This window comes from Solenopsis invicta, chromosome 14, assembly GCF_016802725.1.
Source record: "Solenopsis invicta isolate M01_SB chromosome 14, UNIL_Sinv_3.0, whole genome shotgun sequence".
In the NCBI taxonomy this organism is placed as follows: Eukaryota; Metazoa; Arthropoda; class Insecta; order Hymenoptera; family Formicidae; genus Solenopsis; species Solenopsis invicta.
The window spans coordinates 12,345,568-12,373,406 of record NC_052677.1 but is presented as its reverse complement, the minus strand read 5'-3'; the positions used below and the strand labels follow the sequence as shown (position 1 = coordinate 12,373,406).

At 36.7% G+C, this 27,839-nt stretch overlaps 2 protein-coding genes and 1 long non-coding RNA gene across 11 annotated transcripts; 2 read left to right on the top strand and 1 right to left on the bottom strand.

The window, feature by feature from the left end:
- The first annotated feature begins 247 nt into the window (after nucleotides 1-247).
- LOC105194048 (NADPH--cytochrome P450 reductase-like) lies at nucleotides 248-23,599 on the top strand. Of its 6 annotated transcripts, none has more exons than XM_011158763.3 (11): nucleotides 248-431; nucleotides 15,363-15,565; nucleotides 16,625-16,817; nucleotides 17,218-17,367; nucleotides 19,747-19,871; nucleotides 20,097-20,285; nucleotides 20,367-20,605; nucleotides 20,714-21,045; nucleotides 21,132-21,393; nucleotides 21,490-21,718; nucleotides 21,805-23,599. In XM_011158763.3, exons 2-11 carry the CDS (start codon nucleotides 15,396-15,398, stop codon nucleotides 21,947-21,949), a joined length of 2,034 nt encoding a protein of 677 aa, XP_011157065.1. In that variant the 5' UTR covers nucleotides 248-431; nucleotides 15,363-15,395; the 3' UTR covers nucleotides 21,950-23,599. The 6 variants fall into 6 exon arrangements, with proteins under 6 accessions (XP_011157065.1, XP_011157066.1, XP_011157067.1 ...); XM_011158764.3 differs by lacking the exon at nucleotides 248-431 and adding an exon at nucleotides 655-836; XM_011158765.3 differs by lacking the exon at nucleotides 248-431 and adding an exon at nucleotides 1,187-1,312.
- LOC113005044 lies at nucleotides 4,477-24,861 on the bottom strand. Of its 4 annotated transcripts, none has more exons than XR_005576275.1 (3): nucleotides 24,774-24,861; nucleotides 5,257-5,442; nucleotides 4,477-4,754 (listed from the first exon to the last, which is right to left on the bottom strand). It is a non-coding gene; the product is annotated as an uncharacterized LOC113005044 (long non-coding RNA). The 4 variants fall into 4 exon arrangements; XR_003269345.2 differs by lacking the exon at nucleotides 24,774-24,861 and adding an exon at nucleotides 6,844-8,719 and having other exon boundaries at nucleotides 4,477-4,751; XR_003269344.2 differs by lacking the exon at nucleotides 24,774-24,861 and adding an exon at nucleotides 6,844-8,716.
- A 188-nt stretch (nucleotides 24,862-25,049) lies between these two features.
- On the top strand, nucleotides 25,050-27,731 carry LOC105194049. Its single transcript, XM_011158766.3, has 6 exons — nucleotides 25,050-25,269; nucleotides 25,347-25,839; nucleotides 25,918-26,258; nucleotides 26,317-26,555; nucleotides 26,639-26,804; nucleotides 26,982-27,731. Exons 1-6 carry the CDS (start codon nucleotides 25,241-25,243, stop codon nucleotides 27,220-27,222), a joined length of 1,509 nt encoding a protein of 502 aa, XP_011157068.1. The 5' UTR covers nucleotides 25,050-25,240; the 3' UTR covers nucleotides 27,223-27,731.
- The last annotated feature ends 108 nt before the right edge of the window (nucleotides 27,732-27,839 follow it).

The window sequence follows — 27,839 nt, the reverse complement described above, 5'->3', positions numbered from 1 at the left end:
TAAACGCAAAACCCTAGCCGGGCGGGAGCGGGAATCTGGACCGCACCCCTTTAAATTTCGCGCATTGTTCGCGCGGCGCCACCGTCACCACGCGTACTTTGTTATCAACCATCCTGCGAATTTCCGCTCTAGAGAAGAGACATGAAAAAAAAGGCTATACGGTGCACCGCCGCGCCGACCGTCGCCGATCGTGGCCGATCGTCCGGTCGGTCGCGCGCGGCGCACGTATGCGTCGCTCTCGATCGCGACGACGTCGTGGCCTCTCTTCGGCGACGCTCAGGTTCTCAAACACGCACGTACGATCAACATCGAACTAGTCTGCTGCTGCGACGCGAGCACAGCGCAGCGTCTGCCGTCACCTGGCTGTCGCTATTGGAGACCGGTGACTGTTCATCGAACGTTTACCCGAATAACCGGCTAGCTTTTCACAGGTAAATTTTAAACCGCATTCCGACAGGTGATAAATCTCGGTGGGGATGACGAGCGGTGGCAGCGGCAGCGGCAGCGATCGACGGGCTGCAGGCAGTGGGAGAAGAGGCTTGCAGCAGTCACGTGACCGCCTCTTGGAATCGGAACACGAAGTTGCGCGAATGACTCTCGCGAATTGTACGATCTACGCGGGAAACACGGACGAGATGATCTAAGCACGTGATCGAGTGCAACGCGCGTCTGTGTTGGTCAGTGCGTTGGTGTGCGCTCGGATCTTTCATGAATCTCGACAAACGATTAAAAAACCGAGTCGAATCCGAAGTGCTCGCGTCCCGATTTCGCTATCGCGCGAATTGACGTCAGCTCGATGGTCTATCGATAGGGATGCCAATTATTAGCTGACACAGGTAACATAGATACCCGATATCAGTACGACGTTATCAGTAAAACGGATACATCGAATTGCGCACGACGCTTGCTATCGGACAACCGGATCTCTCTCTCTGCGTAAACGGCGCGTATCCTCAATTGATTGCATAATTAATCGCGGGATTTAAACGTGCTCGAAGGAGCCCCGAATAGACGTCAATTTGACGACTGAACTATTAACTCCTCCGACTGTGTTGCGTCGAGCGACACGCGAAGATAAACGAGGATCGAAACGATTATTCTGGGGGAAACGATACGCGGAAAATTACGCGCGTCGTCGTTGCGCTCGATCCCCGTCTCGATTATTTCCGCGAATGATATAAGCGCGCGTGGCAAAAGCGGTGACTCGGCATCTTGCATTTCTCGACGCAAGCTCGTATCCGTCGTTAGATAACGCGCAAATTTTTCCGAAAAGTGCTCGGCAAGTGCGGAGTGGTTCGTGATAAGGGAACACGTGCGTATTTTTTCCTCCCCCCCTTTTTTTCTGTTTCATCCGTGTGCGCGCGCGTGCGTATGCGTGAGTGAAACGCGACAATTGGCGCGTGGAAGTGGACAATGCGAGTCGCAGCCGCGCATTAGTTTTCCTTGGGGAGTCAAGCTCGCTTTCACCTAGTGAGAAATAACGAAGTCAACGTCGATTCGACGCACGATTTCTCACTGGGCGTCACTCGTGACGAATGTGAAATATATAAAAATATATAAGTAGACGCTCGCGCTCATGGGTGGCCTACGTGACAGCTATGTTAAGACTGCATTTGTCAGCGTCCACTTAGCATTTTCAAGTTGAAGTTTATTTTTGGATGAGATAGCACCCGGTCCGATAAGGATAAGTTTCCGTGTTTTATCAATTGGAAATTTATCTTTCAGTTTACATGAATACCTATTTATCTAGCTGTCCTCTGAATAACAATCGTTCTCTTATTGCCTTTTTTGTTCCTGCCCGCTTCGTAAAGCGCTTCGTAAAAACGAGACAAAAAAAAAACCGGCGCGATCTCTCGAAAGTTGTTCCAAGTTTTTGTGACTCGGTTTTTTCTTTTTTTTCCAATTCGATATTCATATTTCGTTCTTAAGACCGGTCTCGTTCAAAATCGACATAAGTACTGTCCTGAGATACTATGGCTCTGTAGTCGATTCTTGGGCTTTCCCTGGGGGGAATAAAAAAAGAGATAGTGTTTTGATAAACTGATTAGGTACCGTATCAATAACCGTATTAATTTCATCAGTTCAGTTTATTTATCGAAACACTTTTTTATGGATAAGATCATTTCGAATACTATCTTGAGATATTATCAACCAATCACAGAGCTGTATTACCATCTCAGGATATTACTCGTAATATAAGATGATCTTGAAATAAAATTCGATTATGAATACCTGTGATTGCTTTTTGCGACAACTTAAAGTCAAGATAATTTTAAATTTCGCCCAGGGTCTGGATACTTGTTATTTTATTAGATACTTGTCCCATGCCAAGACAATAAGTCAAATAAGAACACGTGTTTGATCTTTGATCCTGAATATATCAAGATAATATTATTCAGGAACACCGGTTCGATATGCACTAGCGCTATCGATGTTGACGTCGACGTCGTGGCGTCGTGTCTCGCCGGAGAGCTTAAGTTACATCAGACACATCGTCACTTTAATCGCGTTTGAAATCCTCAAATATGCGAACATGAGTGAGCACGTATCAACCTTGGCCATTTCTCGCGATACACATATTTTCAGAGAATTTTTAAACTAAAAACAATAAACGAAATAAGAAACAGGAAACAAGGAGTAAAAAACAGTTTGGTATGTTGAATAATAAGGAATGTTTTGTCTTTTTTTTATTCAACGTATATTGAAATGTTCCTTATTTATTATGTTGTTTGGATTTTTATATTAGGCTTGTGTGTTGCATTGTCGACGTGTCTTAAAATGACAGAATTCTCGACATTACAAAATTCTCCGAATTGGTTTTATAGACTCGCAAACTTTTTCATGCATTTTTTATATGTATTTTTTTATATCTGCACACGAATAAATTGCGGAATATTCAACTTGAATTTTTAAGGAAAAAATTTTTTAATTATAAATATATAATTTTTTAATTTTTCCATTCTTAAGTATCCTGCGATTTATTATTACTAAACAACCTTTTGTTTAGTAATAATAAATCTTGCTCGTCGTTTGATCTCTCTTTTCTTGTTTGCTTTTAATAAAATAAATCTCGGAATTATTCTTATATATTATAAGAAATTAAATTAGATATATTGTGCAATATTTTGTATTGCAGGACATTATTAATCATCTGGAGACTATACATAATATATTGTGCAATTTATTTCCACTAAATCTTAACTTGCTCGATGATTAGACGTTGATTAACCCTTGTCATAAATATTTTATTGAACGCAATCGCTATGTGTTTTTAAAGGCAATTAGATAAATAATGTTAATAATTAGATAAGATCAAAGTTAGATACTAAACTCTTATAATATATAGCAGAAAATGTTTTGCATTTGTATTAAAACTATTTTTATTAAAATTTTTTGTGTTGAATTTTACCCATATTACCATTAGATCTCAAATAATGCAAATTATAATTATTCTTAAATAACCGGAACGAATATAAATGCTTTTTTTATGTTAATGCTCAATGCTCTGCTGAGGAAAAAAGTTGTTAAATTGAATACATTTTTCAACTTGATTTTTCTTTGGTTCAAAAGTGTTTATGTATTTAAAGTCAAATATATAAAATACTTGAACTTTAATTTAAGCATTTGTATATTTATCCTAAATACATAAATACTTAAATTGACGAAACTTAATCAAGTAGAACATTTTTATTAAGATCACTCTTTTTTTCTCAATGTACGTGATCAAAAGTGATTCTATGCACTAGCATTTTTGATAATGTATCTATTAACGTTAAAAACCAATTAAAACCAGTTTTGAGCATCATAAATTTCAACATTATACTATGCAACTATAAACTGTTTTGACTTTAACAGACATCAAAATTAACTGATTTATGGTATCACTTTTTATTACATAGACGAGAAAAAATGTTGTATCCGCAGACAGGTCTTTATTTTAGAAGAGGGAATATATCTCAATAGACTTTTTATTCACACAATATATTGCACAAATTCTTGGTATAGCCTACAAACGATTAGTAATATTGAGCGTCTTGGAGGACCGCTTTAAAGTTAAATCACTGACACATATTGCACTAAACCATTGTCTACGTACACAGTAAAAAAATAAAATGTCCCAGAAAGTTCACTCTAAATTTTAAGTTAAAATAACTCCAAAGTTAAGTTAAAATAACTCTTATTTTAAGTTATTTTAACTTAACTTTTGAGTTATTTTAACTTAAAATTTAGATTGGGCTGTCTGGGACATGCGAAAATAATAAAATTATCATTACTGTGTAAAGTGTCAAATATATAATCCTATTAATATAGACACGACTTGTGCAATTATTGAAAATAATTATCGCATAAAGGTATCAATTTTTTTAATTATCGATACGGTCCTGATAAAATGTAAGATTTCGCACGGATATTTAAAATTATAATTTATATTATAATCTAAAATGTATAATTATTTTAATTATAATAATCTTCATCTGCTTTTTTGCTTGTCTAGTTTTTATTGAAAATTTTATAGAAGTTTTAACATGCTTTGCACGTTACTTTTTTTTCTCCTCCCTACTTTCCTGATTTTCTGGAGGCTTCATTAGACTTTTAAATAGCTTCACGATATAAGGATCCTCGTCGCAGGCCTTTAGTAGTTTTTTATTTTCCTGTTCCGAAGTCGATTTTCTGTTCTGCTGCTTCAAATTTACCGACGTCGTCTCGATCTCGATGTTTTCTTCGTTCTGCGTTTCGTCATTCATTAAGCCCTGCTATTAAGCGCAGTATTTATCGCATGTGAAATAATGTTCTACTATCGAAAGGTCACTAGTAGGAATTTTGCTCGGAATTTTGTTGAACAACTTTTTTTTTTACTTTGATGCAATCTTCTCGATAACAAGTTTTAACTGTACGTATTTACTGATTAGATATTCATCTACTTCCTTACTTCATGAAAGTAAATCATGTATTCCAGTCAAATAATTTTATTTCTTATTTTGTCATGCTAACTGCATGCTAATGGCATGTTTAGTTATTATTCAGTTGTATAAGCTGGAGTTGATAGCTGGAGTCGTTTTCAAATATTAAGATTAATTGCTATCATTGTAGAAAGCTTTTTAAATTGAAGTAAATAAAGAATAACATACAGAGGTTGGGGGGTTCAATATCAATATCAATGCTCAATGAATGGGAGATAGTACATTATCGGTGAAATGATAATTTCGTGTCTCCCCGTAAGTACATAAACAGCATGTAAACATAAAGAACGCTTACTGTAGTATCCGCTATTTCTCTATCGGGTTTAGTCATCCGTTCAGGTTCGCTTGCCATGACTATTGACTGTCTGCCGAAATATTTAGGCCTCGGGAAACAGAGATTTGCCTTGCTAAACTTTGCTTTGCTTTAATCAGCACTCTCGCCTTCTGTCAACTCGTGGTTTAATTTCCTTTTCGATTGTAACTGTGAAAGTGCAAATATGAAATTCAAATAACTTTTTGCTTCCAAGAAAAACGATTACTTTATTTATCTTTTTTTTTTCTTTCAGCAAGGAACTGTTATCTTGATCAAAGGACATTTTTTGAATAATTGTTTTAAAATATGCGCAAAAAAACTCATTTATCGTGTACTGAAAAGAAATTCATGCTCTTTCGGTAAATACTGTAAAATTTTATCGAAGAAAAGTCAGAATAATAAACAAATCGAATTTTCGTTTCATATATTTTGAATAAATTTGATGCCTCTGATGAACTTACGGTACACTGAGAGAAAAAAATTGTGGTTGCAACTATAAGGGGACAACCATACAAACTTTATTAATAGATTTATAATATATAGATAAATGAACTATATTATAGTTATCAACTATTAGTAGGCTAATAAGAATAACCGCGGTTGTTGGTGCATAGAATCAACAATTTTATTAATTTAAAACGGACGTTTCGACTCAGCTTCGAGTCATCTTCGGCTACCATTCTTTCTTGAGCGCAGTTACATACGTTTGCTTTCACGAGATGCTCCCTGGCTGGGCAATTAACCGGTTAGGACCCACGAACAATTTTCATGGGAAGATTAATTTCCGCCCATATCTTTCCATGAAAGTTGTTCGTGGGTCCTAATCGATGAATTGCTCAGCCGAGGAGCATCTCGTAAAAGCAAACGTATGTATACTGCGCTCGAGAGAGAAGAAATTGTAGCTGAAGATGACTCGAAGCTGAGTCGACACGTCCGTTTTGAATAAAAAAATTGTTAATTCTATGCACCAACAACCGCGGTTACTCTTATTAGCTCACTAATAGTTGATTACTTGATAATTTGAGAGTGCTATACATCGATGTCTTTTATTGTAATTATATTATAGTTATTGCAATTAAGTTAAGAGAACTTGAGACAACCATATAATATAGCATATTACAACTATATTTTTATTAGTTCTTTCAATCATTAACTTAGTTGCAATAACTATAATATAGTTCGCTTAACTATATAATTCTATTAATAAAATTTGTATGGTTGTCCTCTTGTAATTGCAACCAATGCAATTTTTTAATTTTTTTTCTCAGTGTAGATATCATATTTACCTAATTCGAGTAATTTACAATATGCATTTTTCTGTGTGTACGCAAAAGTTTGTTCTAATATTACTTGTTTCAAGTAAATGGTGAGTGAATTTTGCTATTGTTAATAAAATATTCTTAGCAAAGATAACGTTTCTTGAAAGAAGAAAACTAAAATTGAGTAATCGCCTTTTCTCAAGACGAGAACATTTTTTGCATATGTAATGTTATTTAATCGCGTTTAATGTCCCGTGTCGTTTATGGAGTTTAAGTAGTTCAGCTGTTATATAAATTAATTATAACTCGCCTGCGGGTTTCCGTTGTGAGAGTAGAATAAAGGCTGACAGCGCGTGAAGAGACATCATGACGAGCATGCACTTGTGATTAAAACAGTCCCAATCTATTAGCGCCATTGATAATTAGATTTATTGGATCGCGGATGTCCGTGAGAATTATCTACGAAATTTTGATGGGAGACACATGATGATCCGAAAAAGCGAAGCACGCATCATAACGGAGCTCTCGTCGCGAACGGACGATAAAACAACCGAAGTTTCGATATATCGGTATTCTCACAAAGGCGACACTGTCATACATATATTTAGATTTAATACTTCGACACGCTGCCGCCTTGCCATCTAGCTGAATGGTAGTTCCGGGATTTTCAACGAAATGCTTATTGCAAAGTGCTCGTAAAATGGCCTACAATCCATATAAATACATGTATGTACATACATAGTACAATCGTGCCTCTACGATTGCTGCAGATTAGATGCATGACGTACGTACGCGCGAATATACCGCCGGACGTGTTTAAAAAACTGACCTTGCAGTTAACATTCGTAATTCGCTACTACGTGATATATCTAACTAAACGTGCACTGTGATCCGTCTGATGGGACGGCTATTGCGAAGCACGCTTCGAAGTGGAGAGAGAGAGAGAGAGAGAGAGAGAGAGAGAGAGAAATATGTCATTTATTTCTTGCTGATAAATTGATCAAATAATTTGATTCGTTCAGTTCAGAGGAGATATAAAAGTGCGACCGTAAGACTTTTTCAAGATTTCGTGCTTGCAGACAGTATAGCTATCCTCCTTTCCTCCGTTTGTCGGAAGGAGAGGAAAGAGAGGGACCGAGCAGAACGTAAACTCTGCGTAGAATAGATTCGCACTCTCTTGACGTTCGTTATCAACATAAATAGATAAACATGATATCGATTTAAGAGCTTGTTCTTTTTAATATACGTAAAAGATACAAGCTGGAAGAAGACGCAAATCGAGATCAAAGTTGATCTGCACATGGACGTATAACATTGTAGATAAATGGGTTTGAGGACAGCCGGACGCGAAACACATTGAGAAATTCCTCTCATCGGTGTCGCGAGGCTGGACGGATAACAAAATCCGCTTAATTACGCAGTTACATTAGCACGACGCAAGTCCATATCTCTTTTCACTTGCCTCCTCTTATTGGCTTTCACTTTCTCGATCGCGACGGCGACTTCTATCTGCATACACGCCGTCGAGTTTTTCGAGTGCATTTACTGCAATTCCGGGGATTCCGGGACCGAATGTAATTTTATGTTTTTGCCTGACCGCAATTGAGCAGTCTTCTCATCTCAGTAATAACACGTAGAAAGTAAACTGCTTGCGTGTTAATTGCTTGTATATGTTTGATTACCAAACTGAAAGAAAGCACAACGGCGTATTAGACATTTTGTATCGATGACTCTCTTACAATCTTTGGTCCTCCACAACAAAAAGGAGATTTTGATACTGTTCGATATAACAGGAGCAGGTTTAAGGACGTCGGATCTCTTTTCATATTAATTATATATGTGGACAATCTTTAAAAATCTTTTGTTTAAATTTTGTACCGCTTGCTAAAAGTTGCTTTGCAATGATTTAAGGTTTCTATTAGGTTCAGGTTAGGAGTGATTCCACGTGTATGCATATAATCTAGTTACGTGTAATTAGAAATTCATTGAGAACAAAATAAGCTCTACAACTAATTAATTGTAATTTATAATTCGTCTGAAGACGATATTTTGGCAATAGAATTTCTTGTTCTAATTTACAAAATATTACTGAAATGTATTATATCATAAATATGTGTTACTGAAATACACATAGCTTTACAATTTCTTTTACTTAAATTATATTAAATACAATTAAATTCGTTATAATTATGTTTTAACAATATTCAATACCATAAAAATACGGAACCTTCCAGCATAGGGAAAGTTTAAGATCTCGAGAAAAATTCATAGAGACATAATGCATTGAGACGTAATGCGTATTACGGAGAGTTTTATGTAACTGTATATTCTATAAATGTGAATTTGCTAGAAATACATAACGCGTACAGAGATAACGTAACACATAAGCGAATTAAGTAGATGGCAGGCCATTTTTTTTAAAGGCCGTTAACGTTTTAATTAAATTACTTTTTTTTTTTAGTGTATTCCTGAAATATATATTACCATTCACAAATCCGGGAATATTTGCGACTTTTTTTATGTGTTTTAAAAAGTTAAATTTAAAGAAGTCTTTAATAAAACAGAAAATTTTTTCTTATTTCTTTTTTTTGTAAACTCTTTAATTTCGTAGTTAAAAAAACATTTTGTAAAAAAGAGCTTTTATATAAGAAAGTTAATATCATTGCGAAAAATTACCGTTAAAAGTATGTGCATGACCTTCTAACAAACGGTACACGTGTTTTTATTCACTTTAAATTTGAAATGGAAAATAAAATTTGCATCAATTTGTTTCAAGGAACTGTTTTAGAACCTAAAAAGTCTATTTAAAACATTTTTCCTAAATTAAGTACTACAATATAAAATGAAAAATGGTGTCTTTCGATATTTTTTGTTTTATTTTAAAGTTGTATAGTTTTATATATCGTCAGACTAAAACTAAGGAAAAAAATTTTTCAGGTGATTTATTGCATACATTAAAAAAAATGCTGCTTAAAAAAAATATGAATTGAAACGTAGTTTGATCCAATTAAACATTGAATTATGAGCTGTCACAATATATGTAGTTAATTCATCTAAATTTTATTCATTCAACTATATTTATTATTGTCATTACTTTTAAACTTTTTATTTCATTAAAACTGTTATTGAATTAAGAAGATATTTCCAAATTAGACTGCTGCTCTTGATTCAACAGCATTTTCTTCCTATATGTAGGAGCACTGAAAGTCTAATGCCGTCCCTGCGTGTACACAATGTTCTTTATTTAAAAATTTAACGATGCAATTTTTTTTCGAAATACATTGGGGAAAATTCGAAAGAAATAAAAGGCACGTTTCAGTCAAGTAAAAAAAGTAATTGTCTATTGCAGTTTGAACCGAAGTGCCATTAAACGTTCGCGAATAATAATCAATCGCCACGTACACATGACGAAACTCAAGTTCATCCAATGACGATAGCATCACTCGTTGGTTTTCCTCTTACATAATTCATCGTGGAGGCCTATTATATCGAGTAGGATTTGCATAGAACTTCCAAAGATTAATCAACTACAGAGAGAGAGAGAGAGAGAGAATAATCACATCGAAAAAAAAGAATTTTTTTTAAAAGATTTTTCAAAATTTACTTTAGTGATATATATTTATTTTAACGAAATAAATCTTCGTTTAAACACAGTAAAATAAAATTTTATTTTATAGCAAATAAACCAACTAATAAAAAAATGAGACATATTTCTTTATCACAATCAACAAAAAAAAAAAAAAAACCAATAGATATCGAAAATAACATTTGCTTGTTAACGTTTCGACTTTTTTTTTCCTCAGTGTATGTACGTGGATTAATCACAAGTTCGCGAAATAACTTTGTCATGTACGGATTCATTAATCGTAAAAATTTAATCGGGGTTTTAGATTTTGAGATTGTATAGGCACGTGTGACTCCACACGTATGCACACCATTCATTGATCCAGTGGCACTGGAAAGCGTTTCTCGTGCGCGCGAATGATGGCGGGCGATGTCGAGCGATTCTGAGCGATCGCCGCGGAATCCTTAGATTTCGCTAATTTCGCGCGAGGGAAAGTCGCGGCGGATTTTTCAGGCAGAAGCGACGCAGAGATACACGTGTCCGGGGGGGGAGGGGGGACGTTTGATTGCACTCAAGCATGATGACTTGCCACTTTGTCGCGATCCAATGGCGTACGTCATCGACGACGACGACGGCAATGACAACGGCGATGCCCGTATATGCGATGTATGCATATGCATGTGTCGGCGACGATATCGCGAAATTCTCGCGAGCTCGCAGCTTGCACTCGCCTCATTGCTGTACAAGGCGTTGCGCTTCAGTTGCACGCCGATTGCTGTCGCGGAAAGTTCGTGCGTGCGCTCCGGACGTCGTGCGGCGACACGTGCACTCCGCTTCTAAGATACTATTTACACCGTTCTACGATCGTTATTCATTCCTTATACATTCCTTCAAGCACAAACAGCATGGAGCTTCCGGTAAGCGAATCAATGAACTGTGTACGCGCGATGACGTGCGAGGAGACGTACGATTCGTGATCGCGATGTTGGGGAATTGTGAAAGCCAAACGTAGATTGCGAAATGCATTGTCACACGTTGGCTATACTAAGAGCTGATTTCTTCTTTCTAACTCACATAAAAAAAAAAATCAAAAGTAAACCAAAAGGTATTCTAATATTGGATCTTCATTTCTTTTCTTTTCTTTTTTTTTTTTGCTAAAAATACCTCTGGTTATTTTTCTTGAATATTTATGTAACTTATGAAATTTAATGGGAGCCTTCCGTTTGACCACGTTGCAATTGACCATAGTCATTTACAGCGCAATTTCTTTCTTGGAACAGACAATCAGGGGGTTTTGTTAAATTAGTGACGTAGGAATTGGGTGTTACCCGATTTAATCGTGCCACTTGACGATTTAATGATAAAATTTATTGCGACTCGAACGGGCGAAAACGATAAATTATTCCGTTCGAAATTTAATGCGGCGTGGTCACTAGTCATTTTAGCTTGTACCTTCTTCGTATGCGAAGTGAAACGAATGAAAGGGAATGAGGGAATTAATATCAATGAGTTTGACAATAGTAATTTATTGCATCGGATGTTTGTTTCTTTACGTGCGTACGTGTGACGAAATTTAATCGGTGGACTTTCGCTCTTGAGTTTCCGATACACAGCTATCTGATACGAACATTACGAACCAAGCGAGCCATTGAAACACTCTGTCCGAGCAATAATAATAATTTATAATTAATATATTGAGAGAAAAAAGTCCTAAATTTTAATATGTATTTATTCGAATAGTACTAATGAAATATTTACTTACGATACATAAATATTTACATTTAGTAAATATTTCATTACTGTTTGAATAAATATTCATTGAAATTTAGTAGTTTTTCTCTTAGCACATAAATATAATAATACAAAATAAATCTTTCGTAAAATCTTGTTCACAGAATTGAAAACTTTTTTTTATACATGTGTAAAGTATACACAAGAAAGAATAAACCACAGGATCATAAACTTGAGTTAAAGAAGAAGAAGGAATTAAAAATTAGCATGTCGATAATTTTTTTATTCTTTTTTTTTGTTCTTAAGCTCAAAGTTCTTAACAGTATAAAGCAAATTGAAGAATTTTGTATCCTGCAATGTCGACAATTCACTCATTTTCGAGAAAAAGGATACTTTCGAGAGAAAAAATCTTTTCGAGAAATGAATACCTTCTCACGATAGATATTCTAAATTTGTAACAGATATAATTTTCAGATCAGGAGTTTGTTGAGTATCAAACGAGATTATACGTTAATCGACAAATGAGGACCGAGTACCAATCTTCGAAATTTTGATTTTCGTTTTTTAGTTACAGCAATTTTTAGCGAGAGACTGTCTTAGTAAGTAGTTAATGAGTATCTACGCTTGAAGACTGTATATTAAGTACTATATAAATATTTAATAAGATAGAACGAGTAGAGCTGTACTTTATCAACTCCGTATTCTTTTTTTTTTTGCAAATGTTACTATTTCTTAGAAAATAAACGCGTAACTTTCCGTGACATAATCATTGATATTAATTCGTTGAACACTCATAAGGCACGTGATTTGCTAAACGATCGGCTTTCGGCTGGCTTATAAATTGTTAACTAACAACGATTAATTTCGAATATATTATCAACATTCATGAGTATGTTTCGATCATCGACGATTCAAATCACAGAGAATTTATGGAAAATAACGACGCTCGTCAAGTTTTCACAATAGAGTGGAAAGCTAATTGCACACTAAAGCAGACAGGTTACGTGACTTTTTTCTCATTCAGCACGGAGGGCTTTTAGAAGTCATCGTGACGCTACTTCGAGCTATCAAAGTAAATTACGGAATAAACTTAAGACAAGGCGGATATATGAACAAGAGAAGATAGACAATATAAACCAGCATTAATATATAGAGATGCAAATGAGCGGTAGTGTTTTGGGCTTATTGTTCTTACACGTTATGGTTCTCGGACCAATGTGAAGTAATTTTGTTTTTCGTTTCATCAAGCGCAAGACTCGATCGGGAATCTAATGGATTTAGATTCCATTCGCATTACGTTAAGTCCGGACAATAATAATTGTGTAAGTTCTGTGTGTATGTATGCGCGCGCGCCCGTGTGTGTGTGTGTGTGTGTGTGTGTGTGTGTGTGTGTGTGTGTTCGCTGCGTCACGTAATGACTGTTTTTTCAATGTCAGAATGACAAAATAATATGCGACAAGATGACAAAGCGCGCAATAAAAGGTAACGTGTAATATCGCGAAATAATGTAACCGTCGCGTTATAATCGTTATCGTTGTTATCGTCGTGATCGCGGGCCTGAGTCATCCCGAGACAATGACACGCTATTGTCGAATCTCGACCGAACGTCGCACGAATGATAATTCAGAATCCCGAATGCCGAGATTTGGAATCCGTCGTCCCATCGTGCCGACAACGTGAGCCAGTCATTCCACATAATACAGTAGCAACACGCGGCGACGCCAGTAAACAGCGTCTTCATCGTTTAAAGCCGGTGAGGGGATCTCGATACTTTGTTTTTGAATAATTGCGATAAGCGTCGGACAAAGCGATTTGCAGTGCATGGCTACCATTAATGTTTGTCCGTCACGATGATCTTTCGAATCCGTCATTCGCTTCTCTTTGTCGTTATCAGGCAGAAGTGTTCTAGTGCACGTGTCCATGAAAGTCGAGCTCTGGAGTTAACACTGTCCGCTTGATTTGACTGATTTCCCGGTTTGTTTGTTTAATTAAATACAGTTGATAATAGTTTGTGTTTAAAACTGATGCCCCCTCTTCTTATCGCTCATTGTGGCCGGCTATTCATAGTTAATTCTTATATTTTTAACTCTCAGCATTGTGACTTTTTTTTATCAAATTGATTTTTTTTTTTTATATATAGATTTTGTACCCAGACATTTTTCGGGTCGATTATAATCAATATGCAGTATTTTAAAATTTAAAAAGAAGATTTTCAAAATAATGGAAATATTTTTTTGTTTTTTTTTATCATGATTTTTAAATATTTGAAAATTTTTATCTCAGATTAGGATTCAGTAATTTATAAAACCTTCAAAACATCAATATTTACTTTGGATTTACAGTAGAAAATATTGATTTTTCAAAGATTATTAATTTATAAAAAAAATGGCATAGCGAAAAAAATTTGGAAAAACTTTGAAAATTATTTTTGAGTATCCTAAATAAATGCCTAAATTACGGTTTCAATATTGATAATTGTTTTTTTTAGTAGTATTTTTGTTTTTACAAAAAAACGCAAATTGTTTTAACTATTTGTTTACAATTATGCAAATAAAAATTTGCCTATATTTTTTTGTTCTTGTTTATACACTAAGGACTCTATGAAAACAAACAAAAAAATGTGCTTAAAGTCAAGAAATTCGTCAAAATGATTAAAACTGAAAGGAAAAAGATGGGAACCTGCTTATGGGGAGTTAAGATAGTTTTGAAACATCTGCGAATTCCGTATGAATTTTTTTTATAAGACGATTAGACAGTTACGACTGGCGCGAAAACAAAATACAAAATCGACGTTTAGAATAATGGCAGACGAATGTCATCTTAAAACCTGCGAAAGAAAATTATTATCAAAATTAATATCAAAAAATTATTATCGTTTACACAAATTTCGCTATACTTGTTAATTTTTCTCACTTTGGAAGGGAAGGTGAGAGGGGATGAGGAAAGATGGAAAGGAAAGAGAAAACATGTTCAGATAACGACGATTTCAAATTCAGAATATAAAGTGTATCGGTTTAAAGTAAGTCGGTTCGACGGGACAATTTGTGCAACTAGTGTTATCATTATCACTGACATTCAACCTTGATAAAAACGAGATAGCAAAAGTCGAGTCATGCTGTGTCTGTTTTGAGTGCATAGTGAATTTTTTTACACTATTTATGCAGTTGTTAATACTATAAGGGGGTCAGGAACATTTCTTAATATTCATTTGTAGTCTAAGCACGCTCTTATTTATGATAATTTTCGGACTTTGTATCTGAAAGCCGGCTTGAAGACGATGACGACATATATTCTATAATGCACTCTGCATTAATGGCGAATAAATTGCATTGCTAATTATAATATAGCGACGTCTTTAAATCGAGACTGGCAAGATAATGAAATGTGCAATATATCGAATCCTATTTTTATCTTTTTGTCGCGAGCGAGTTAATACAACTTTGAAACTACCGTAGTGCTTATGCCCGAGAAATCGATCCTCTATCGAGATTGAACGTTTTAATCAATTGGATTTCGTCTTGGATTTTTTGCAGACCGCGGACGCGTCGCAACCAAAGGCTATAAGAATGCCAGGATCATCGGAGAGCGAGAACGAGCCGGAGGCGCTCGACGAACCACTCTTTGCCATCCTGGACATAGTGTTGATCGCTAGTCTCTTGTTAGTGGCGGCATGGTGGCTCTTCAAGAGGACAAAGCGGGAGGACCTCACACAAGTGACAAAATCCTACTCTATCCAGTAATTATTCTTTTTCTTTTGCTCGAAACGCAGCCTTCGAGTGTAGCTCTCTGGTTTGCCTGAAAGGAGAATCTGTAGATCCGAATCGAATATTAACATTAGCTGGTAGTCCGGGATTCCTTCGAAATCACTCAAACTTTTTTGGTTGAGGCAGAATTACTGAGGCAAATAAGACTAACTTTTACAGCTAGAAAAAGATGAAAAGTAAAAATAAACCGAGATTAATCTACAATGTTCAAAATGGATAGAACAGAGATTCTTCTTGAGAAAATATTGATCACTTAATTTTTATCAACTGGAACTTGACCTACGTGTGCGATTTTTGTAATAGTAAACATGTTACATAATACTTCATTGATAACGCGCGTACACGTATACGTAAATTTTCAGAGAGAGACAAAGGGTTTTCCTAGCTGATTTCTAAAAACACAGCTCCTGCCTGATTGTTTCTTTACGTTATCCTGAGTGGAAACTATGCTTGTTTTATACGTACAAAGTACACATCTTTAATATAAAGTAAGCGTTGTCACGAGTCGACGCCATACGTCAATATCAAGATTAATATTTTCCCCCCATTTTGTTTCTTTTTTCCTATGAAATTGTTGACTCCACCTTGCATTAATGTTTACACTTTAATTGTGGAAAAGGATTCATATTCCTGTGTAATCAACAAAAAGATTACTTTGTTGCGACAAACAGCGCATTTAATTGATAAAACAGATCCGTTACCCAGCGTATTCTCGAGCGCGCAAGGATGATTACAATAGTAATGCGCCATCAACGCCTATGCAGAGAGAAGTCTAAGAACGGAAATCCCGGCTTTTTTTTCGTATAACTGATTGAATTCTCACGCATTAGTATCATGATGTCCACTTTTGTTTATGATACTGTGTATCACATTCATTTTGCGACGTTGCCAATGAAAATGTCATGTCAAAAGTGAACGTGATGCGCAATTGTCTATGCTAGATCCACTTTGTCGGACACAATCGGTTACACGAGAAAGATCGGGATGACCGTTTTCGGACTTTTCTTTAGCCAACGATTCATTAATTGTAGACCGACGTCATTCGCCGCGGTGCCACCGTCAGAGAATTCCTTTATTAAGAAATTAAAGACCTCCGGGCGAAGTCTGGTAGTATTTTACGGCAGCCAGACAGGTACGGCTGAAGAATTCGCCGGTCGTCTTGCCAAGGAGGGCATCAGGTACAAGATGAAGGGTATGGTGGCCGATCCCGAGGAGTGTGACATGGTACGTGAAAAACTAGACTGATTATGAATCATTAATCTCAGGAGGGAAAGACAGAGAGCAAGAAAAAGATTAGTTCAAGTCGCAATTTGCGGATTCTGTATACATTCATTCTATGCACGAAGACGTTTATTCCAATGCAACTTAATTGACCGAGCAACGGCAACTTTATCGAGCGAGATTTGTCGAGCTGTTGTTGAGTCAATTGAGAGATTCTCGTTATTTATGTAATTTATATACACGATTCTCGCACGTGTATTGAAACATGTAAATTGGTAGTCTTGCCTTGTAGGAAACAACCTCGCGTCGACCTTGCCGTAATGATTTATGATTCATTTATCATCTGCGACGCAAAGACATAATAACAATGATGCAAGAGATGATTTTTTTATTGATACGACAGGAAGAGCTGGTACGCCTGAAAACTATCCCCAACAGTTTGGCAGTGTTTTGTTTGGCCACTTATGGCGAGGGTGATCCCACTGATAATGCGATGGAGTTCATTGATTGGCTCAAGAACGGTGACGGCGATCTCACAGGACTAAATTACGCGGTACGTACATATACTTTCTCATATCCGGATGGTATACATCACGTTGCAATCACGTGAACTTAATTATCTTAATTATTTCGTCCTTCGTCTTAGTATAGCTTTCTGCATTTAATTTATATGAGCACTCTGTGATAGTCTCGATAATAATAGTATAATAATAATATACGTGATAATGAGCATGGCAAAAGAATGATGCGGATGTAACTCAAGATTGCAAATGATGCAAAAAATGAATTGGTTTTCCTTCTTCTTTACGTTCTATGTCTTCGCACTCTTTTTCTTTTTTTTTCCTCGTTTTTACTTTCTTCCTTGCTTTCTTAGGGTTGAGTAAGTTAATATTTTTTTAACATCAAGTTAAAGTTAATGGCTTATAAAATTTAATTTAATTACGTTAAAGATTACATAAACACAAAACTAATTTGTTGAAAGTTACGTTAAGATTAAGTTAACGTAAGGTAAGTGAAAAGTCAATTTAAAAAGTTTTATTCATGCTGAATTAGAAAATCATAAATGTTTAAAGATTACTCAGATTACTCAAAACAATTATAATATGGATCATCAAATAAACTTAATACTTTATTTATAAATTTGTAAGTAATTTACATGAAATAAAGGTTGAAATTTTTAACTTACGAAAAGTTAATAGATTAAAGTTTCTGTTTAAAAAATTATTAGTTAAAGTTAAAAATTAAATCATTTAAAATTGATTTGTAAGTTTAAAAATTAACTTTTTTATTTTATTATTTAACTTTTAACTGTTTAACTAGTTACCACCCAACTCTGCTTTCCCACACTCGTATTTATTCCTACTTCTTCGTTTTAATCTAATGATTAAAATTAGCGATAATAGTCAAGAGTCATTTTTATAACCGTCCCCTCCACTGGCTACGAAAGAAATTCGCAATGCTCCGAAAGCCTCGCTTATTAAAATTTATTCGCGGCCATTTCAGGAACCCTCTCGTTTGTTACGCCAATGTGATACACATACCGTGTATGTTGCATAATAGAAGTCGCGATTTTATACTAGATGCCAGTAGATGGCTCGTCAAGCAGTTGAAGTAGTATAGCGCTTCGCGCACGAGCGCCATGGGTCAACGTGTGTGATCCTGATGTGTGAAATCGCAGTTTCTCTGATAGGAAGTGAAAGTGCCCGGTGTACGGTAACATCAGAAGTACGTGGATATTGAGCGTAATTGCTTTATTGCTCTCGATATCACGCTTCTTGATCGGATACGTGCATGACACGCCGTATGTCATGAACATCGGACGCATGTCGTGCAGCAAACTGTTCCTCCATCTCGCTCTGCGGCATCGCTACCGTACCGACGGTATCATGACGCGACGGCGCGTTGCGATACTCCACGAGGTATCGAGGTTCGAGAATCGACGAGCATTCGAATCGTCGCGCGTTGGCAAAATCCGGCACGATCCATCGCGTCTCTCGAATCCACGGAATATTTTTCGTAATTGTAATACGCATTACAAACGTTTTCAAATATTTCAACGCGTAAGTATTTGGAAAATTGAGAATTGACCTTTGTAGGCACGCATGCACGTGGTCGACAACAATCGCATCGTTTGGTTGCTTGAGCCTAATTTGTAGAGTAACCATTAATTTCTCTATAAGTTTATGCAATATTATTAAAATATGGGGCGCATATTATTAAAAATTAAAATAACGTTTCGAGAATATTATTCAGTATTTTTAATATTATTTTAATATTAAATTGTGTGTTAATGTTATATATGTCCGTTTATATATAATTGGTATCTTACTTCAATATCCGCGAAATATTGTGAAAATGTTTTACGAATATTATTATAGTAAAAAATTAATGTGAATTATTATCCACAAAATATTCATAAATTTATAATTATTACATTTAAACAATATTATTTACTTCTTCATATAATATTCATATATTATCACGAGTGGACATTTAATGGTTTTTTTTATTAACATTTCAAGGATATTATTTAACAAAAAAGCATTGAAATTCTACAGTGTTGAACTTTACCGATAAATTAACGGTCTTCATAAAACAGGTTTTTGAGGCTATTTATTTTCAGTCGAACTTACATAACCGTTTAATGCATAGAAAAATTAATTAATTGCGTATCTATATAAAGTAGTTTGTAGACGCTCAATATTGTTGCGCAATATTACTGATCGCTTGAAGGCCATATTGAATTATAGAGGAATATCGTACAGTATTATTGATCGTGTAGGAACGGCTTAACAAGACAGACTTGTTTTATCAATTAAACGTGAAGTTAATCTACATTGATGAAAATGAATATTGATTTCCCTGTACAAATGAATTATGCGCTTCTGCATGTCTGGCTCTATTTTAAAATTTTAATCATTTTTTTTCTTAGGTATTCGGACTGGGTAACAAGACTTACGAGCACTATAATGAGATAGGCGTATATGTCGATAATAGATTGGAGCAACTGGGTGCTACGCGCGTTGTCGAGCTGGGTCTTGGGGATGACGACGCAAAGTAGGTTCCTGTTGCGCTTCTTTTTCATCCTCATTATTTATTTCTATAGTTTACTAATGTAAGCTAAATATTATTATTGAGCATTAATTCGCTTTCGAATGGCAGCGCCAATTTCCTAATTGAAATGTGTGTTAAAAGAAATGTATTTCACTTTTACTTTATCATCCATTCCTAATTTCTACAATTTAGAATTTCTTTTTCTTACAACTCATTTCAATGTCACAGCATAGAGGATGATTTTATCACGTGGAAAGATAAATTTTGGCCAGCCGTCTGCGAGTTCTTTGGCATCGAGGGAGCTGGCGAGGATGTTAGTATTCGACAGTACAAGCTCACAGAGCACGTGGATCTGCCGAACGATCGTATCTACACCGGAGAGATCGCGCGTCTTCATTCCTTCACGAATCAGAGACCGTAAGCCCTTAATCATTTACGCGGTATTGCAGGAAATAGTCTCTCTTCCTATTTTCAGTATTTTTCATCTTTTATTTGTAGGCCGTATGATGCGAAGAACCCATTTTTGGCTCCTGTGAAAATGAATCGCGAATTGCACGGCCCGGCGTCCGACAGATCGTGCATGCATATAGAGTTCGACATCGACGGCTCTAAGATGCGTTACGAGACGGGCGATCACTTGGCCGTCTATCCTGTGAACAACCCAGAGCTAGTGAACAAAATTGGCGAACAATGCGGCGTGAATCTGGATACTGTTTTCACCCTTACGAATACAGATGGTATTTATTTGCTTTATTTATCCTTTTCTTACTTTTTCTCGTTTTTCTTTTCCAAATTTTTATACGCGACGATTCGTTCGTTTAAACAATCTGTCATTCGCTTTACAGAGGAATCTACGAAGAAGCATCCGTTCCCTTGCCCTTGTAGCTACAGGACTGCTTTGACACATTATTTAGACATTACGAGTAACCCGCGCACCCACGTTCTTAAAGAGTTGGCAGAGTACGCGACTGATCCCGCAGAAAAGGAGAAGCTGAAGCTGATGGCGTCGACCACCGTGGAGGGCAAAGCGGCCTATCAACAATGGATAATTCAAGATAATCGCAACATTGTGCATATATTGGAGGATATTCACAGTTTGAAGCCACCATTAGATCATTTGTGCGAAATTTTGCCACGGTTACAGTGTCGATACTATTCAATATCCTCGTCTCCGAAGGTATCTCTTTCTATCGATCTTAAGAGAATAAATCTTTCTATTAAAAACTGGATTTTTTAAAGTAAAAAGTATAATTTTCGTTTCAGATTTATCCAAATTCAGTTCATATTACGGCAGTGGTGGTGGAATACAAAACCCCGACTGGCAGAACAAACAAGGGTGTGACGACCACCTGGCTGAAGGAGAAACATCCCACCGATCCGCCCTGTCTCGTACCGATTTTTGTAAGGAAGTCTCAGTTCCGTTTGCCGACACGCCCGAGTACTCCTATCGTCATGATTGGTCCGGGCACCGGTCTAGCGCCGTTCAGAGGTTTTATACAAGAACGGGATTTCGCGAGAAAGGAAGGTGAGCCTGTTTTTTTCGTTATGTTTTCGATATCCGGTGATGCGCGACATTGTTACCATGATGGAGTGTACCAATATTTGAATCTTTTAATTTCAGGTAAAGAGGTGGGCGACACGATACTGTACTTCGGATGCAGAAAAAGTCAAGAGGACTTTATTTATCGTGATGAGTTAGAGGAATATGTGAAGAGTGGCTTATTAACGTTACACACTGCGTTCAGCCGTGAGCAAGCGCAAAAAGTCTATGTCACACACTTGCTCGAGAATAACAAGGAAGAATTGTGGCGTGTCATTGGCGAGCAAAATGGACATGTTTACGTTTGCGGGTTAGTTTAAAATATCCATCTTTGTATTACGAAAAGTAAATTCATGTATTCAAGTTTTTATGGGTGACTTGTGTTTTTTTTTACAGAGATGCAAAAAATATGGCTCGCGACGTGCACAACATATTACTCAAAATGGTTAAGGAACGTGGCAATATGTCGGAAGTTGACGCCGCAAATTACATCAAGAAAATGGAGTCGCAGAAGCGATACTCTAGTGATGTTTGGAGTTGAGCCATATTAATGGTATCATAAAGAAAGATACAGAAGTATTTTTTTAAGTGTGAGAGTCAAAAGTTGATACTTGATTCGTTCAAGCGACATTAGTAATGATATTCAGCCAAATCCCCTCTCATATATCTTCAATAATTTTCATCTGGTGAGTTTCATCTCATCATGTCCTGCTAAATAGAATAACTAGTTGAATTACGTTCGATAGCCAGAGACGGCATTACGTATAGTCTTTTTTGAAGTTTGTGCAAGGTATTTAACTGTATTGGGATGCATTTTTGCTATTTGTGCCTTTGTAAAAAGCAAAGTAAATTTTAAATGTTTAAATTATATATTTATATAAAAAAGTTATATAAAAAAGTTATATAAAAAAGCTATATAAAAAATTTATATAAACAATTTATATAAAAAATTTATATTAAAAAATCGATTTTTTAAAAGTAGTAAATACATACGTGACAATCACAGACCATTTTAGAGCATTCATTAATTTTTCATTTTCACAATCTTGAAATATTCGAACTTATTGAGTTTTTGCTGTGTGTACACACACACACACACACACACACACACACATATGTATATTCTTATCTGATATGGTGTCTTATCAAGAATGCACTAATCTATAAAATGATTATAAGATTATTTTATATAATAATTTTATAATCTTGCAATAATTTATATCAAATGTAAGAGATCACTTTTGGACTATCTAAACTTTTTATATTCTGCAAACAAGATGAGTTAGATTAGCATATCTTTGCTTATGTTTAAATATTTTAACATTCAAGCATGTCGTTTATAAAATATTGTTGCCTCTGGTCATCGTTATGTGATAAGTACTTTTCATGCAAATTGTACAGTTTCATTAAAATTATACTGTTTTTCATTATCATCCGTGATATCATCTGATCGCAATTCGCCAATTTAGTTAAGTCTTACATCGAATATAATAATAATAGGCAAATGTATACAACCAATATAATTTCTTTTTGTAAGATCAGTATATAGTTAATATGAATGATTGTTATTTCGCAAAAAGACTTTGCAATTGTTGAGTTTTACACATGAGGCAAGTCTGAAATTGTGTCTTCTTCTCAATAATAATTACATGAAATACACTCCTTCGAGAGTGAGAGAAAGAGAGGTGCTATTGGTCTATATCAATTGGTGATATTAGTCAGTATATAAGTAGAGTAGTGTAATCTTTTATTCAATGTGTAAAGCAAATTTATTTCAATGTTTAATAAAATGACTTTACGCTCAGTTCGTGCGTATGAATGGTGTGAACCAAAGCGATCTATAATGAAACTTAAGACTAAGAGAACCTTTTACTAACAATTTGATTCATTGTTTATTCCATTGCGGTCACCGCAGCATACAATTTGCAAATTAAAATAGTTATTATGCACGCACTAGTTTCTGTTAACTTGGGTTAACTTCCCAGTCTCTGTATATCTAGAATCGACACTGATTATATGTTGAATTATCAATGTTGCTGATACAGTAATAAAAATGTAATATTGTAAAAAAAAAAGTGACTAATCAAATGAATAATTGTGAATAAAATAATCACGTTGGTTGTTCAGCGTTTTTAACGATATATGTAAAGCTGTGTCCTACAACGATTGTAAAATAAATTATAATGAATTATATTTTTACACAAATGGTGCATATAGGGATGGTGAATAAAGAACACATCAATTGATACAAAATAATCCGATTACATCATTTGCAATGTAATTTTATTCATACATATCTAGGAGTAATAAACAAAGGCCTCACTAATTCCGATTAATTAAAAATTGGATTTAGAATTTATGAATTGCTAATTGCAGAACTTGAATCTGATTGTATCATTTCGTCCTCCTTGTTCATTTTTTTCTGTTAATTATAATTCATGTATTAAAAAATTTGGTTATAGATGTTAAGCTTTTAAGTTTTGCATTTGGCAAATCGTAAATTTATTCGGCCAATTTTTTTAGTTAATTAGAGCTGGCGAAACCGGCCTTAAAAATTTTATTTTAAACTTTATGAACACCCGTACAGAAAATGATTGTAATTTCTTATAAAGCACAGTTAATAAGTGTGTAATCGACGAGTAATTGCTTTAAATTACAGAATGAGTAACAATAATCAAAATGTACTTAATGCACATAATTGCAATGAATTAAATTTCAAAGTTTAGATTCTCGATGAGGATATTACTCAAGGTTGCCGTAAATTTCAACAAGATTACATCTCCATGAATTATTTACGTATTATTTACACAAATTTTTCACGTAGACAATACAAGCGATGTAAATTATAATTGAATAATATAGAAAAATTAAATTATAAAATTGTTAAATGATTTTATATTGCTTATAAAATAACCATATACATTAAAGACAGAAAGTGAAATATAATTTTCACTATTTTTAAAATTTGAATTTTCTTTTATCCAGGAATTATTTGCATAAATGACACGCAAAACATAGAGTTTATTAGATTATATTTTTTTTTATCCCGCAAACGCCCAACCTTGATTACCAATGGCATTATATAGACTATATAGAGTGTCCCGTAAATTTAACGTTATAGGATTAACATATATTTTTATATCTTTCATTAATGCATGTAACGTCAGCATCTCCGATGACATTAACGTCTGCTGTTTCACCGAGTAAAACATCCAACTGTCCATCTCGAAAATAATCCAGTGAACACACCGTTATGTGAATAAGGTTATGTGATTAAAAACCCTCCTTTCGTCTTTTTAACTCTTCTCCCAAGGCGCTGGATTCACGGGACACCCGGTATGCCGCATAAATTAAAACCGTCTTACCGGCAATAGTAAATTAACCTTCTTCCCTACGTCGTTAGTGGAAAAGATTCGTATCGTCGACGTGGGTTCGTGTCTTGGCTGAATAATACACACGCCGCGCGGCCCTGAGTGGCCACAGTATCATGCGCGCGGGGGTGAAGCGAGCCTCGTGGAGCGAGTCCGCGAGCCCGCTCGTGTTGTGTATCGTGGTCAATATTTCAGTCGCACGCGGGGATCGATAACGGGCTCGCGTGAGAGATACGGTGTAAAACAGAAATTATGAATGGCAAAAATAGGCGCGGCACCGCTCCGCTGAGAGGTCCCGGTCGAGGACGTTACGAACGTCAGAAATCGGAGGAGCGTCAGTGAGTCATCTTCTCTCTCTCTCTCTTTCGCCGAAATCGGTTACGCGGGGGTTGTCGTTATAGCACTCCCGTGTCGCCGATCGGATCTTGGTTGATGGGGGAGACCCTCGGGGAAAGCATGAAATGCGAAGGAACAGTCTCAGGAGAAGCGCGTGAGTCCCTTTTTGTTTACCTCGCGTGATCGTCGAGGAAATTTTTGTCGATTGTACCGAATTGTTTATTTCGATAGGATCAGTCCGTTGACGACGCAGAAGGTAAGGGCCCCCCAGCACCTACTGCGACTCAAGGACGAGGAAGTGGATGACGGGTGCGAGGACGAACGGGACGACGGACGTTTCCGGTTGCCCAGCCTGCCGCGGCAGAAGTCGTGGAGGGACGACGACGTCCTGTCCAATGGCAACAGCGCGGCAACGTCCGTCTCTTGGTCGCAGGAGGTGGAGAACGTGGCGACTCAGAAGCTGGAGGAGCAATGGACGGCCGTGGAGAGGACCTTCTACGAGGAGGACGATCAGCTGCCCCAGGCGGCCGTTTTGGACGAGTGTACGCAGTGGAGAACGCAGATACCGTACCTGAGAATAGTCGGCAGGAATAGTCGGGACTGCGACAGCAACGCAGGTGCGACGCAGCGCGACGTCGTCGGCTCGGCCGACGGGAAGACGAAGGGGCTCGATGATCCGCAGATGAACGACGAAGTGTTCTCGGAACGCGATCTTTTAATGAAGGTAAAGAAGGAGGCTCCCATTCGCGTGTGAGGCGTACAATCTCTTTATACGTGTGTACCGTATTCGTATTGTTCGCAGGAAGGGGAGGATTCTGTGCAATACAAAGTGAACAGGGCAAAATTCGAAGACGTCCTCGACATGATGATGGAACGCGTTATCTCAGAGCTGTTTCCCGACGAGAAGAGCGATACAGAAGAGTCCCTGCGCGACGAACTGAGCGACGCCCTGAGAATAGCTCCCGCTCCTGTTCACGGTAACAGAAACTCCTCGTCGAGAAACTCGAAAGCGAATTGGGCGGAGGAGGCGATCTCGCCCAATTACATCGAGAACAAGTCTATAAGCATAAGGAACCGACTGCTGGATACGGAAGGCTCCCTTCAGACAATAAAGAACGACGCGAACCATCAACGAGCCCAGAAGTAAGATCGATAGTGTCGCGGATGTCCTTGCATCTATTTAATGTAATTTGATTTCCAGGAAATCGAGGAATTCAATCTCCGCGAATAAACTAAGGGACTTCGATGACGCGAAAGACGATGACTCTTTCAAGGAGTGCACGCCACATATAGGCAGAAATAAGCTCGGCACTATCTTCAACGAGAGGATCATCGTGACCCCCGTGCCTTTTAAAGTATCTACGCGAGAGAGCTTCTCTACTCTAAAGACTATCCCGATTAAATTCATGAACGAGAATTTGGAAATCTCTTCTTGCCAAGGTAGACGCCACACCAAGTTGCCTCAACATCGGATGACGAATGCGTTAAGATTAACGTTCGCAAAAAATTGTTAATATTTTCAGGATCAGCTCGACACATTGGCTTCCAAGGTTCCGCGAGAAAGTCGAGTGCTCTGAGGAATCCGAATAATCATTCCGTCTGGCAGGCTCCCGTCTCTCCTACCGTTTGGCCAAAAAATATACGACTCGCTCCTATAGATACTTCGAGACTTCCTAGCAGCAAAAATAGGTGCGTTGACTGCACGGATGAAAACGTTTGTTTATATAGCTATTGAATAGTCGAGAAATTAAAAAAATAATTTAACAATAATATAATTAAATGGTCTTTAAATAGTTGATAATTTAATTGTATTGAAATAATCGAGAAATTTAAGCGACAAAGGATGATTGGAATTCTAAATTTCAGGTCATTGGCACCGTCGCCTGTCGCCCTGCACTGCTACCGAAAACCATTGAGCCCGATTTCTCGTTCCACGATACCGAAATCCGCCCAAGCGACTCACGATCGTGGCGGCGAATTTTTAGCGATTCAAGGAAAGCATATCGTTCCCGCGCAATCGAGGATCAGTTTGCTCTCGGCTGGCTGGGACTGCAGTTCCAGAGCGGCCAAGAGCAAGAAGAAGGCCCGAACGAAGGAGAGACTTTGAGAGAGAGCTCGACGCGACGCAATCGGAAGCGCTTTGAACACTTGCATGCGAGAGATATATATTTTTTTTAAAATCCATGCGACCCGGACACGTGTATCCTGCAAGGTGTAATTGCGAGTAAACCGAGGAGTGCAAAGTGCCGCTTTGACGCGTTCGGTTTCGCAGCAGGATAACGCTTGGAGCACGGTAAAACGCTTTGAAAGTATGAAATATATATGTGTATTTACCGCGTCCTGTGAAATATTTACGGAAGATGAATGTCGCGCGCGTACGCGTATGCGCGACGGCGTATGTATTTTAAATACCGTTGCAATTCCGTAGTTGCAAAACTGTTTCTACCTCGTCGCCACGTATCCGTGTTGTTCAATCCGTGTTTTACACGCTTATCGCGAATGGATATATTTTTGTATAAGCCGCACAATTACAAATTTATTGGATGTGAATAAATATATATATATATATATATATTGTAACGTTGTTGTTGAATAAATACAATATCGCATTACTGATCCCGCTGTTCTAATTCTGATGTTCGAAGATTAAAACTTGAAACGGTGTATTATAGACGATCGCGTTGTAAATATAAAATAAGGTCATTATTTTTTGTCACGTGGCTA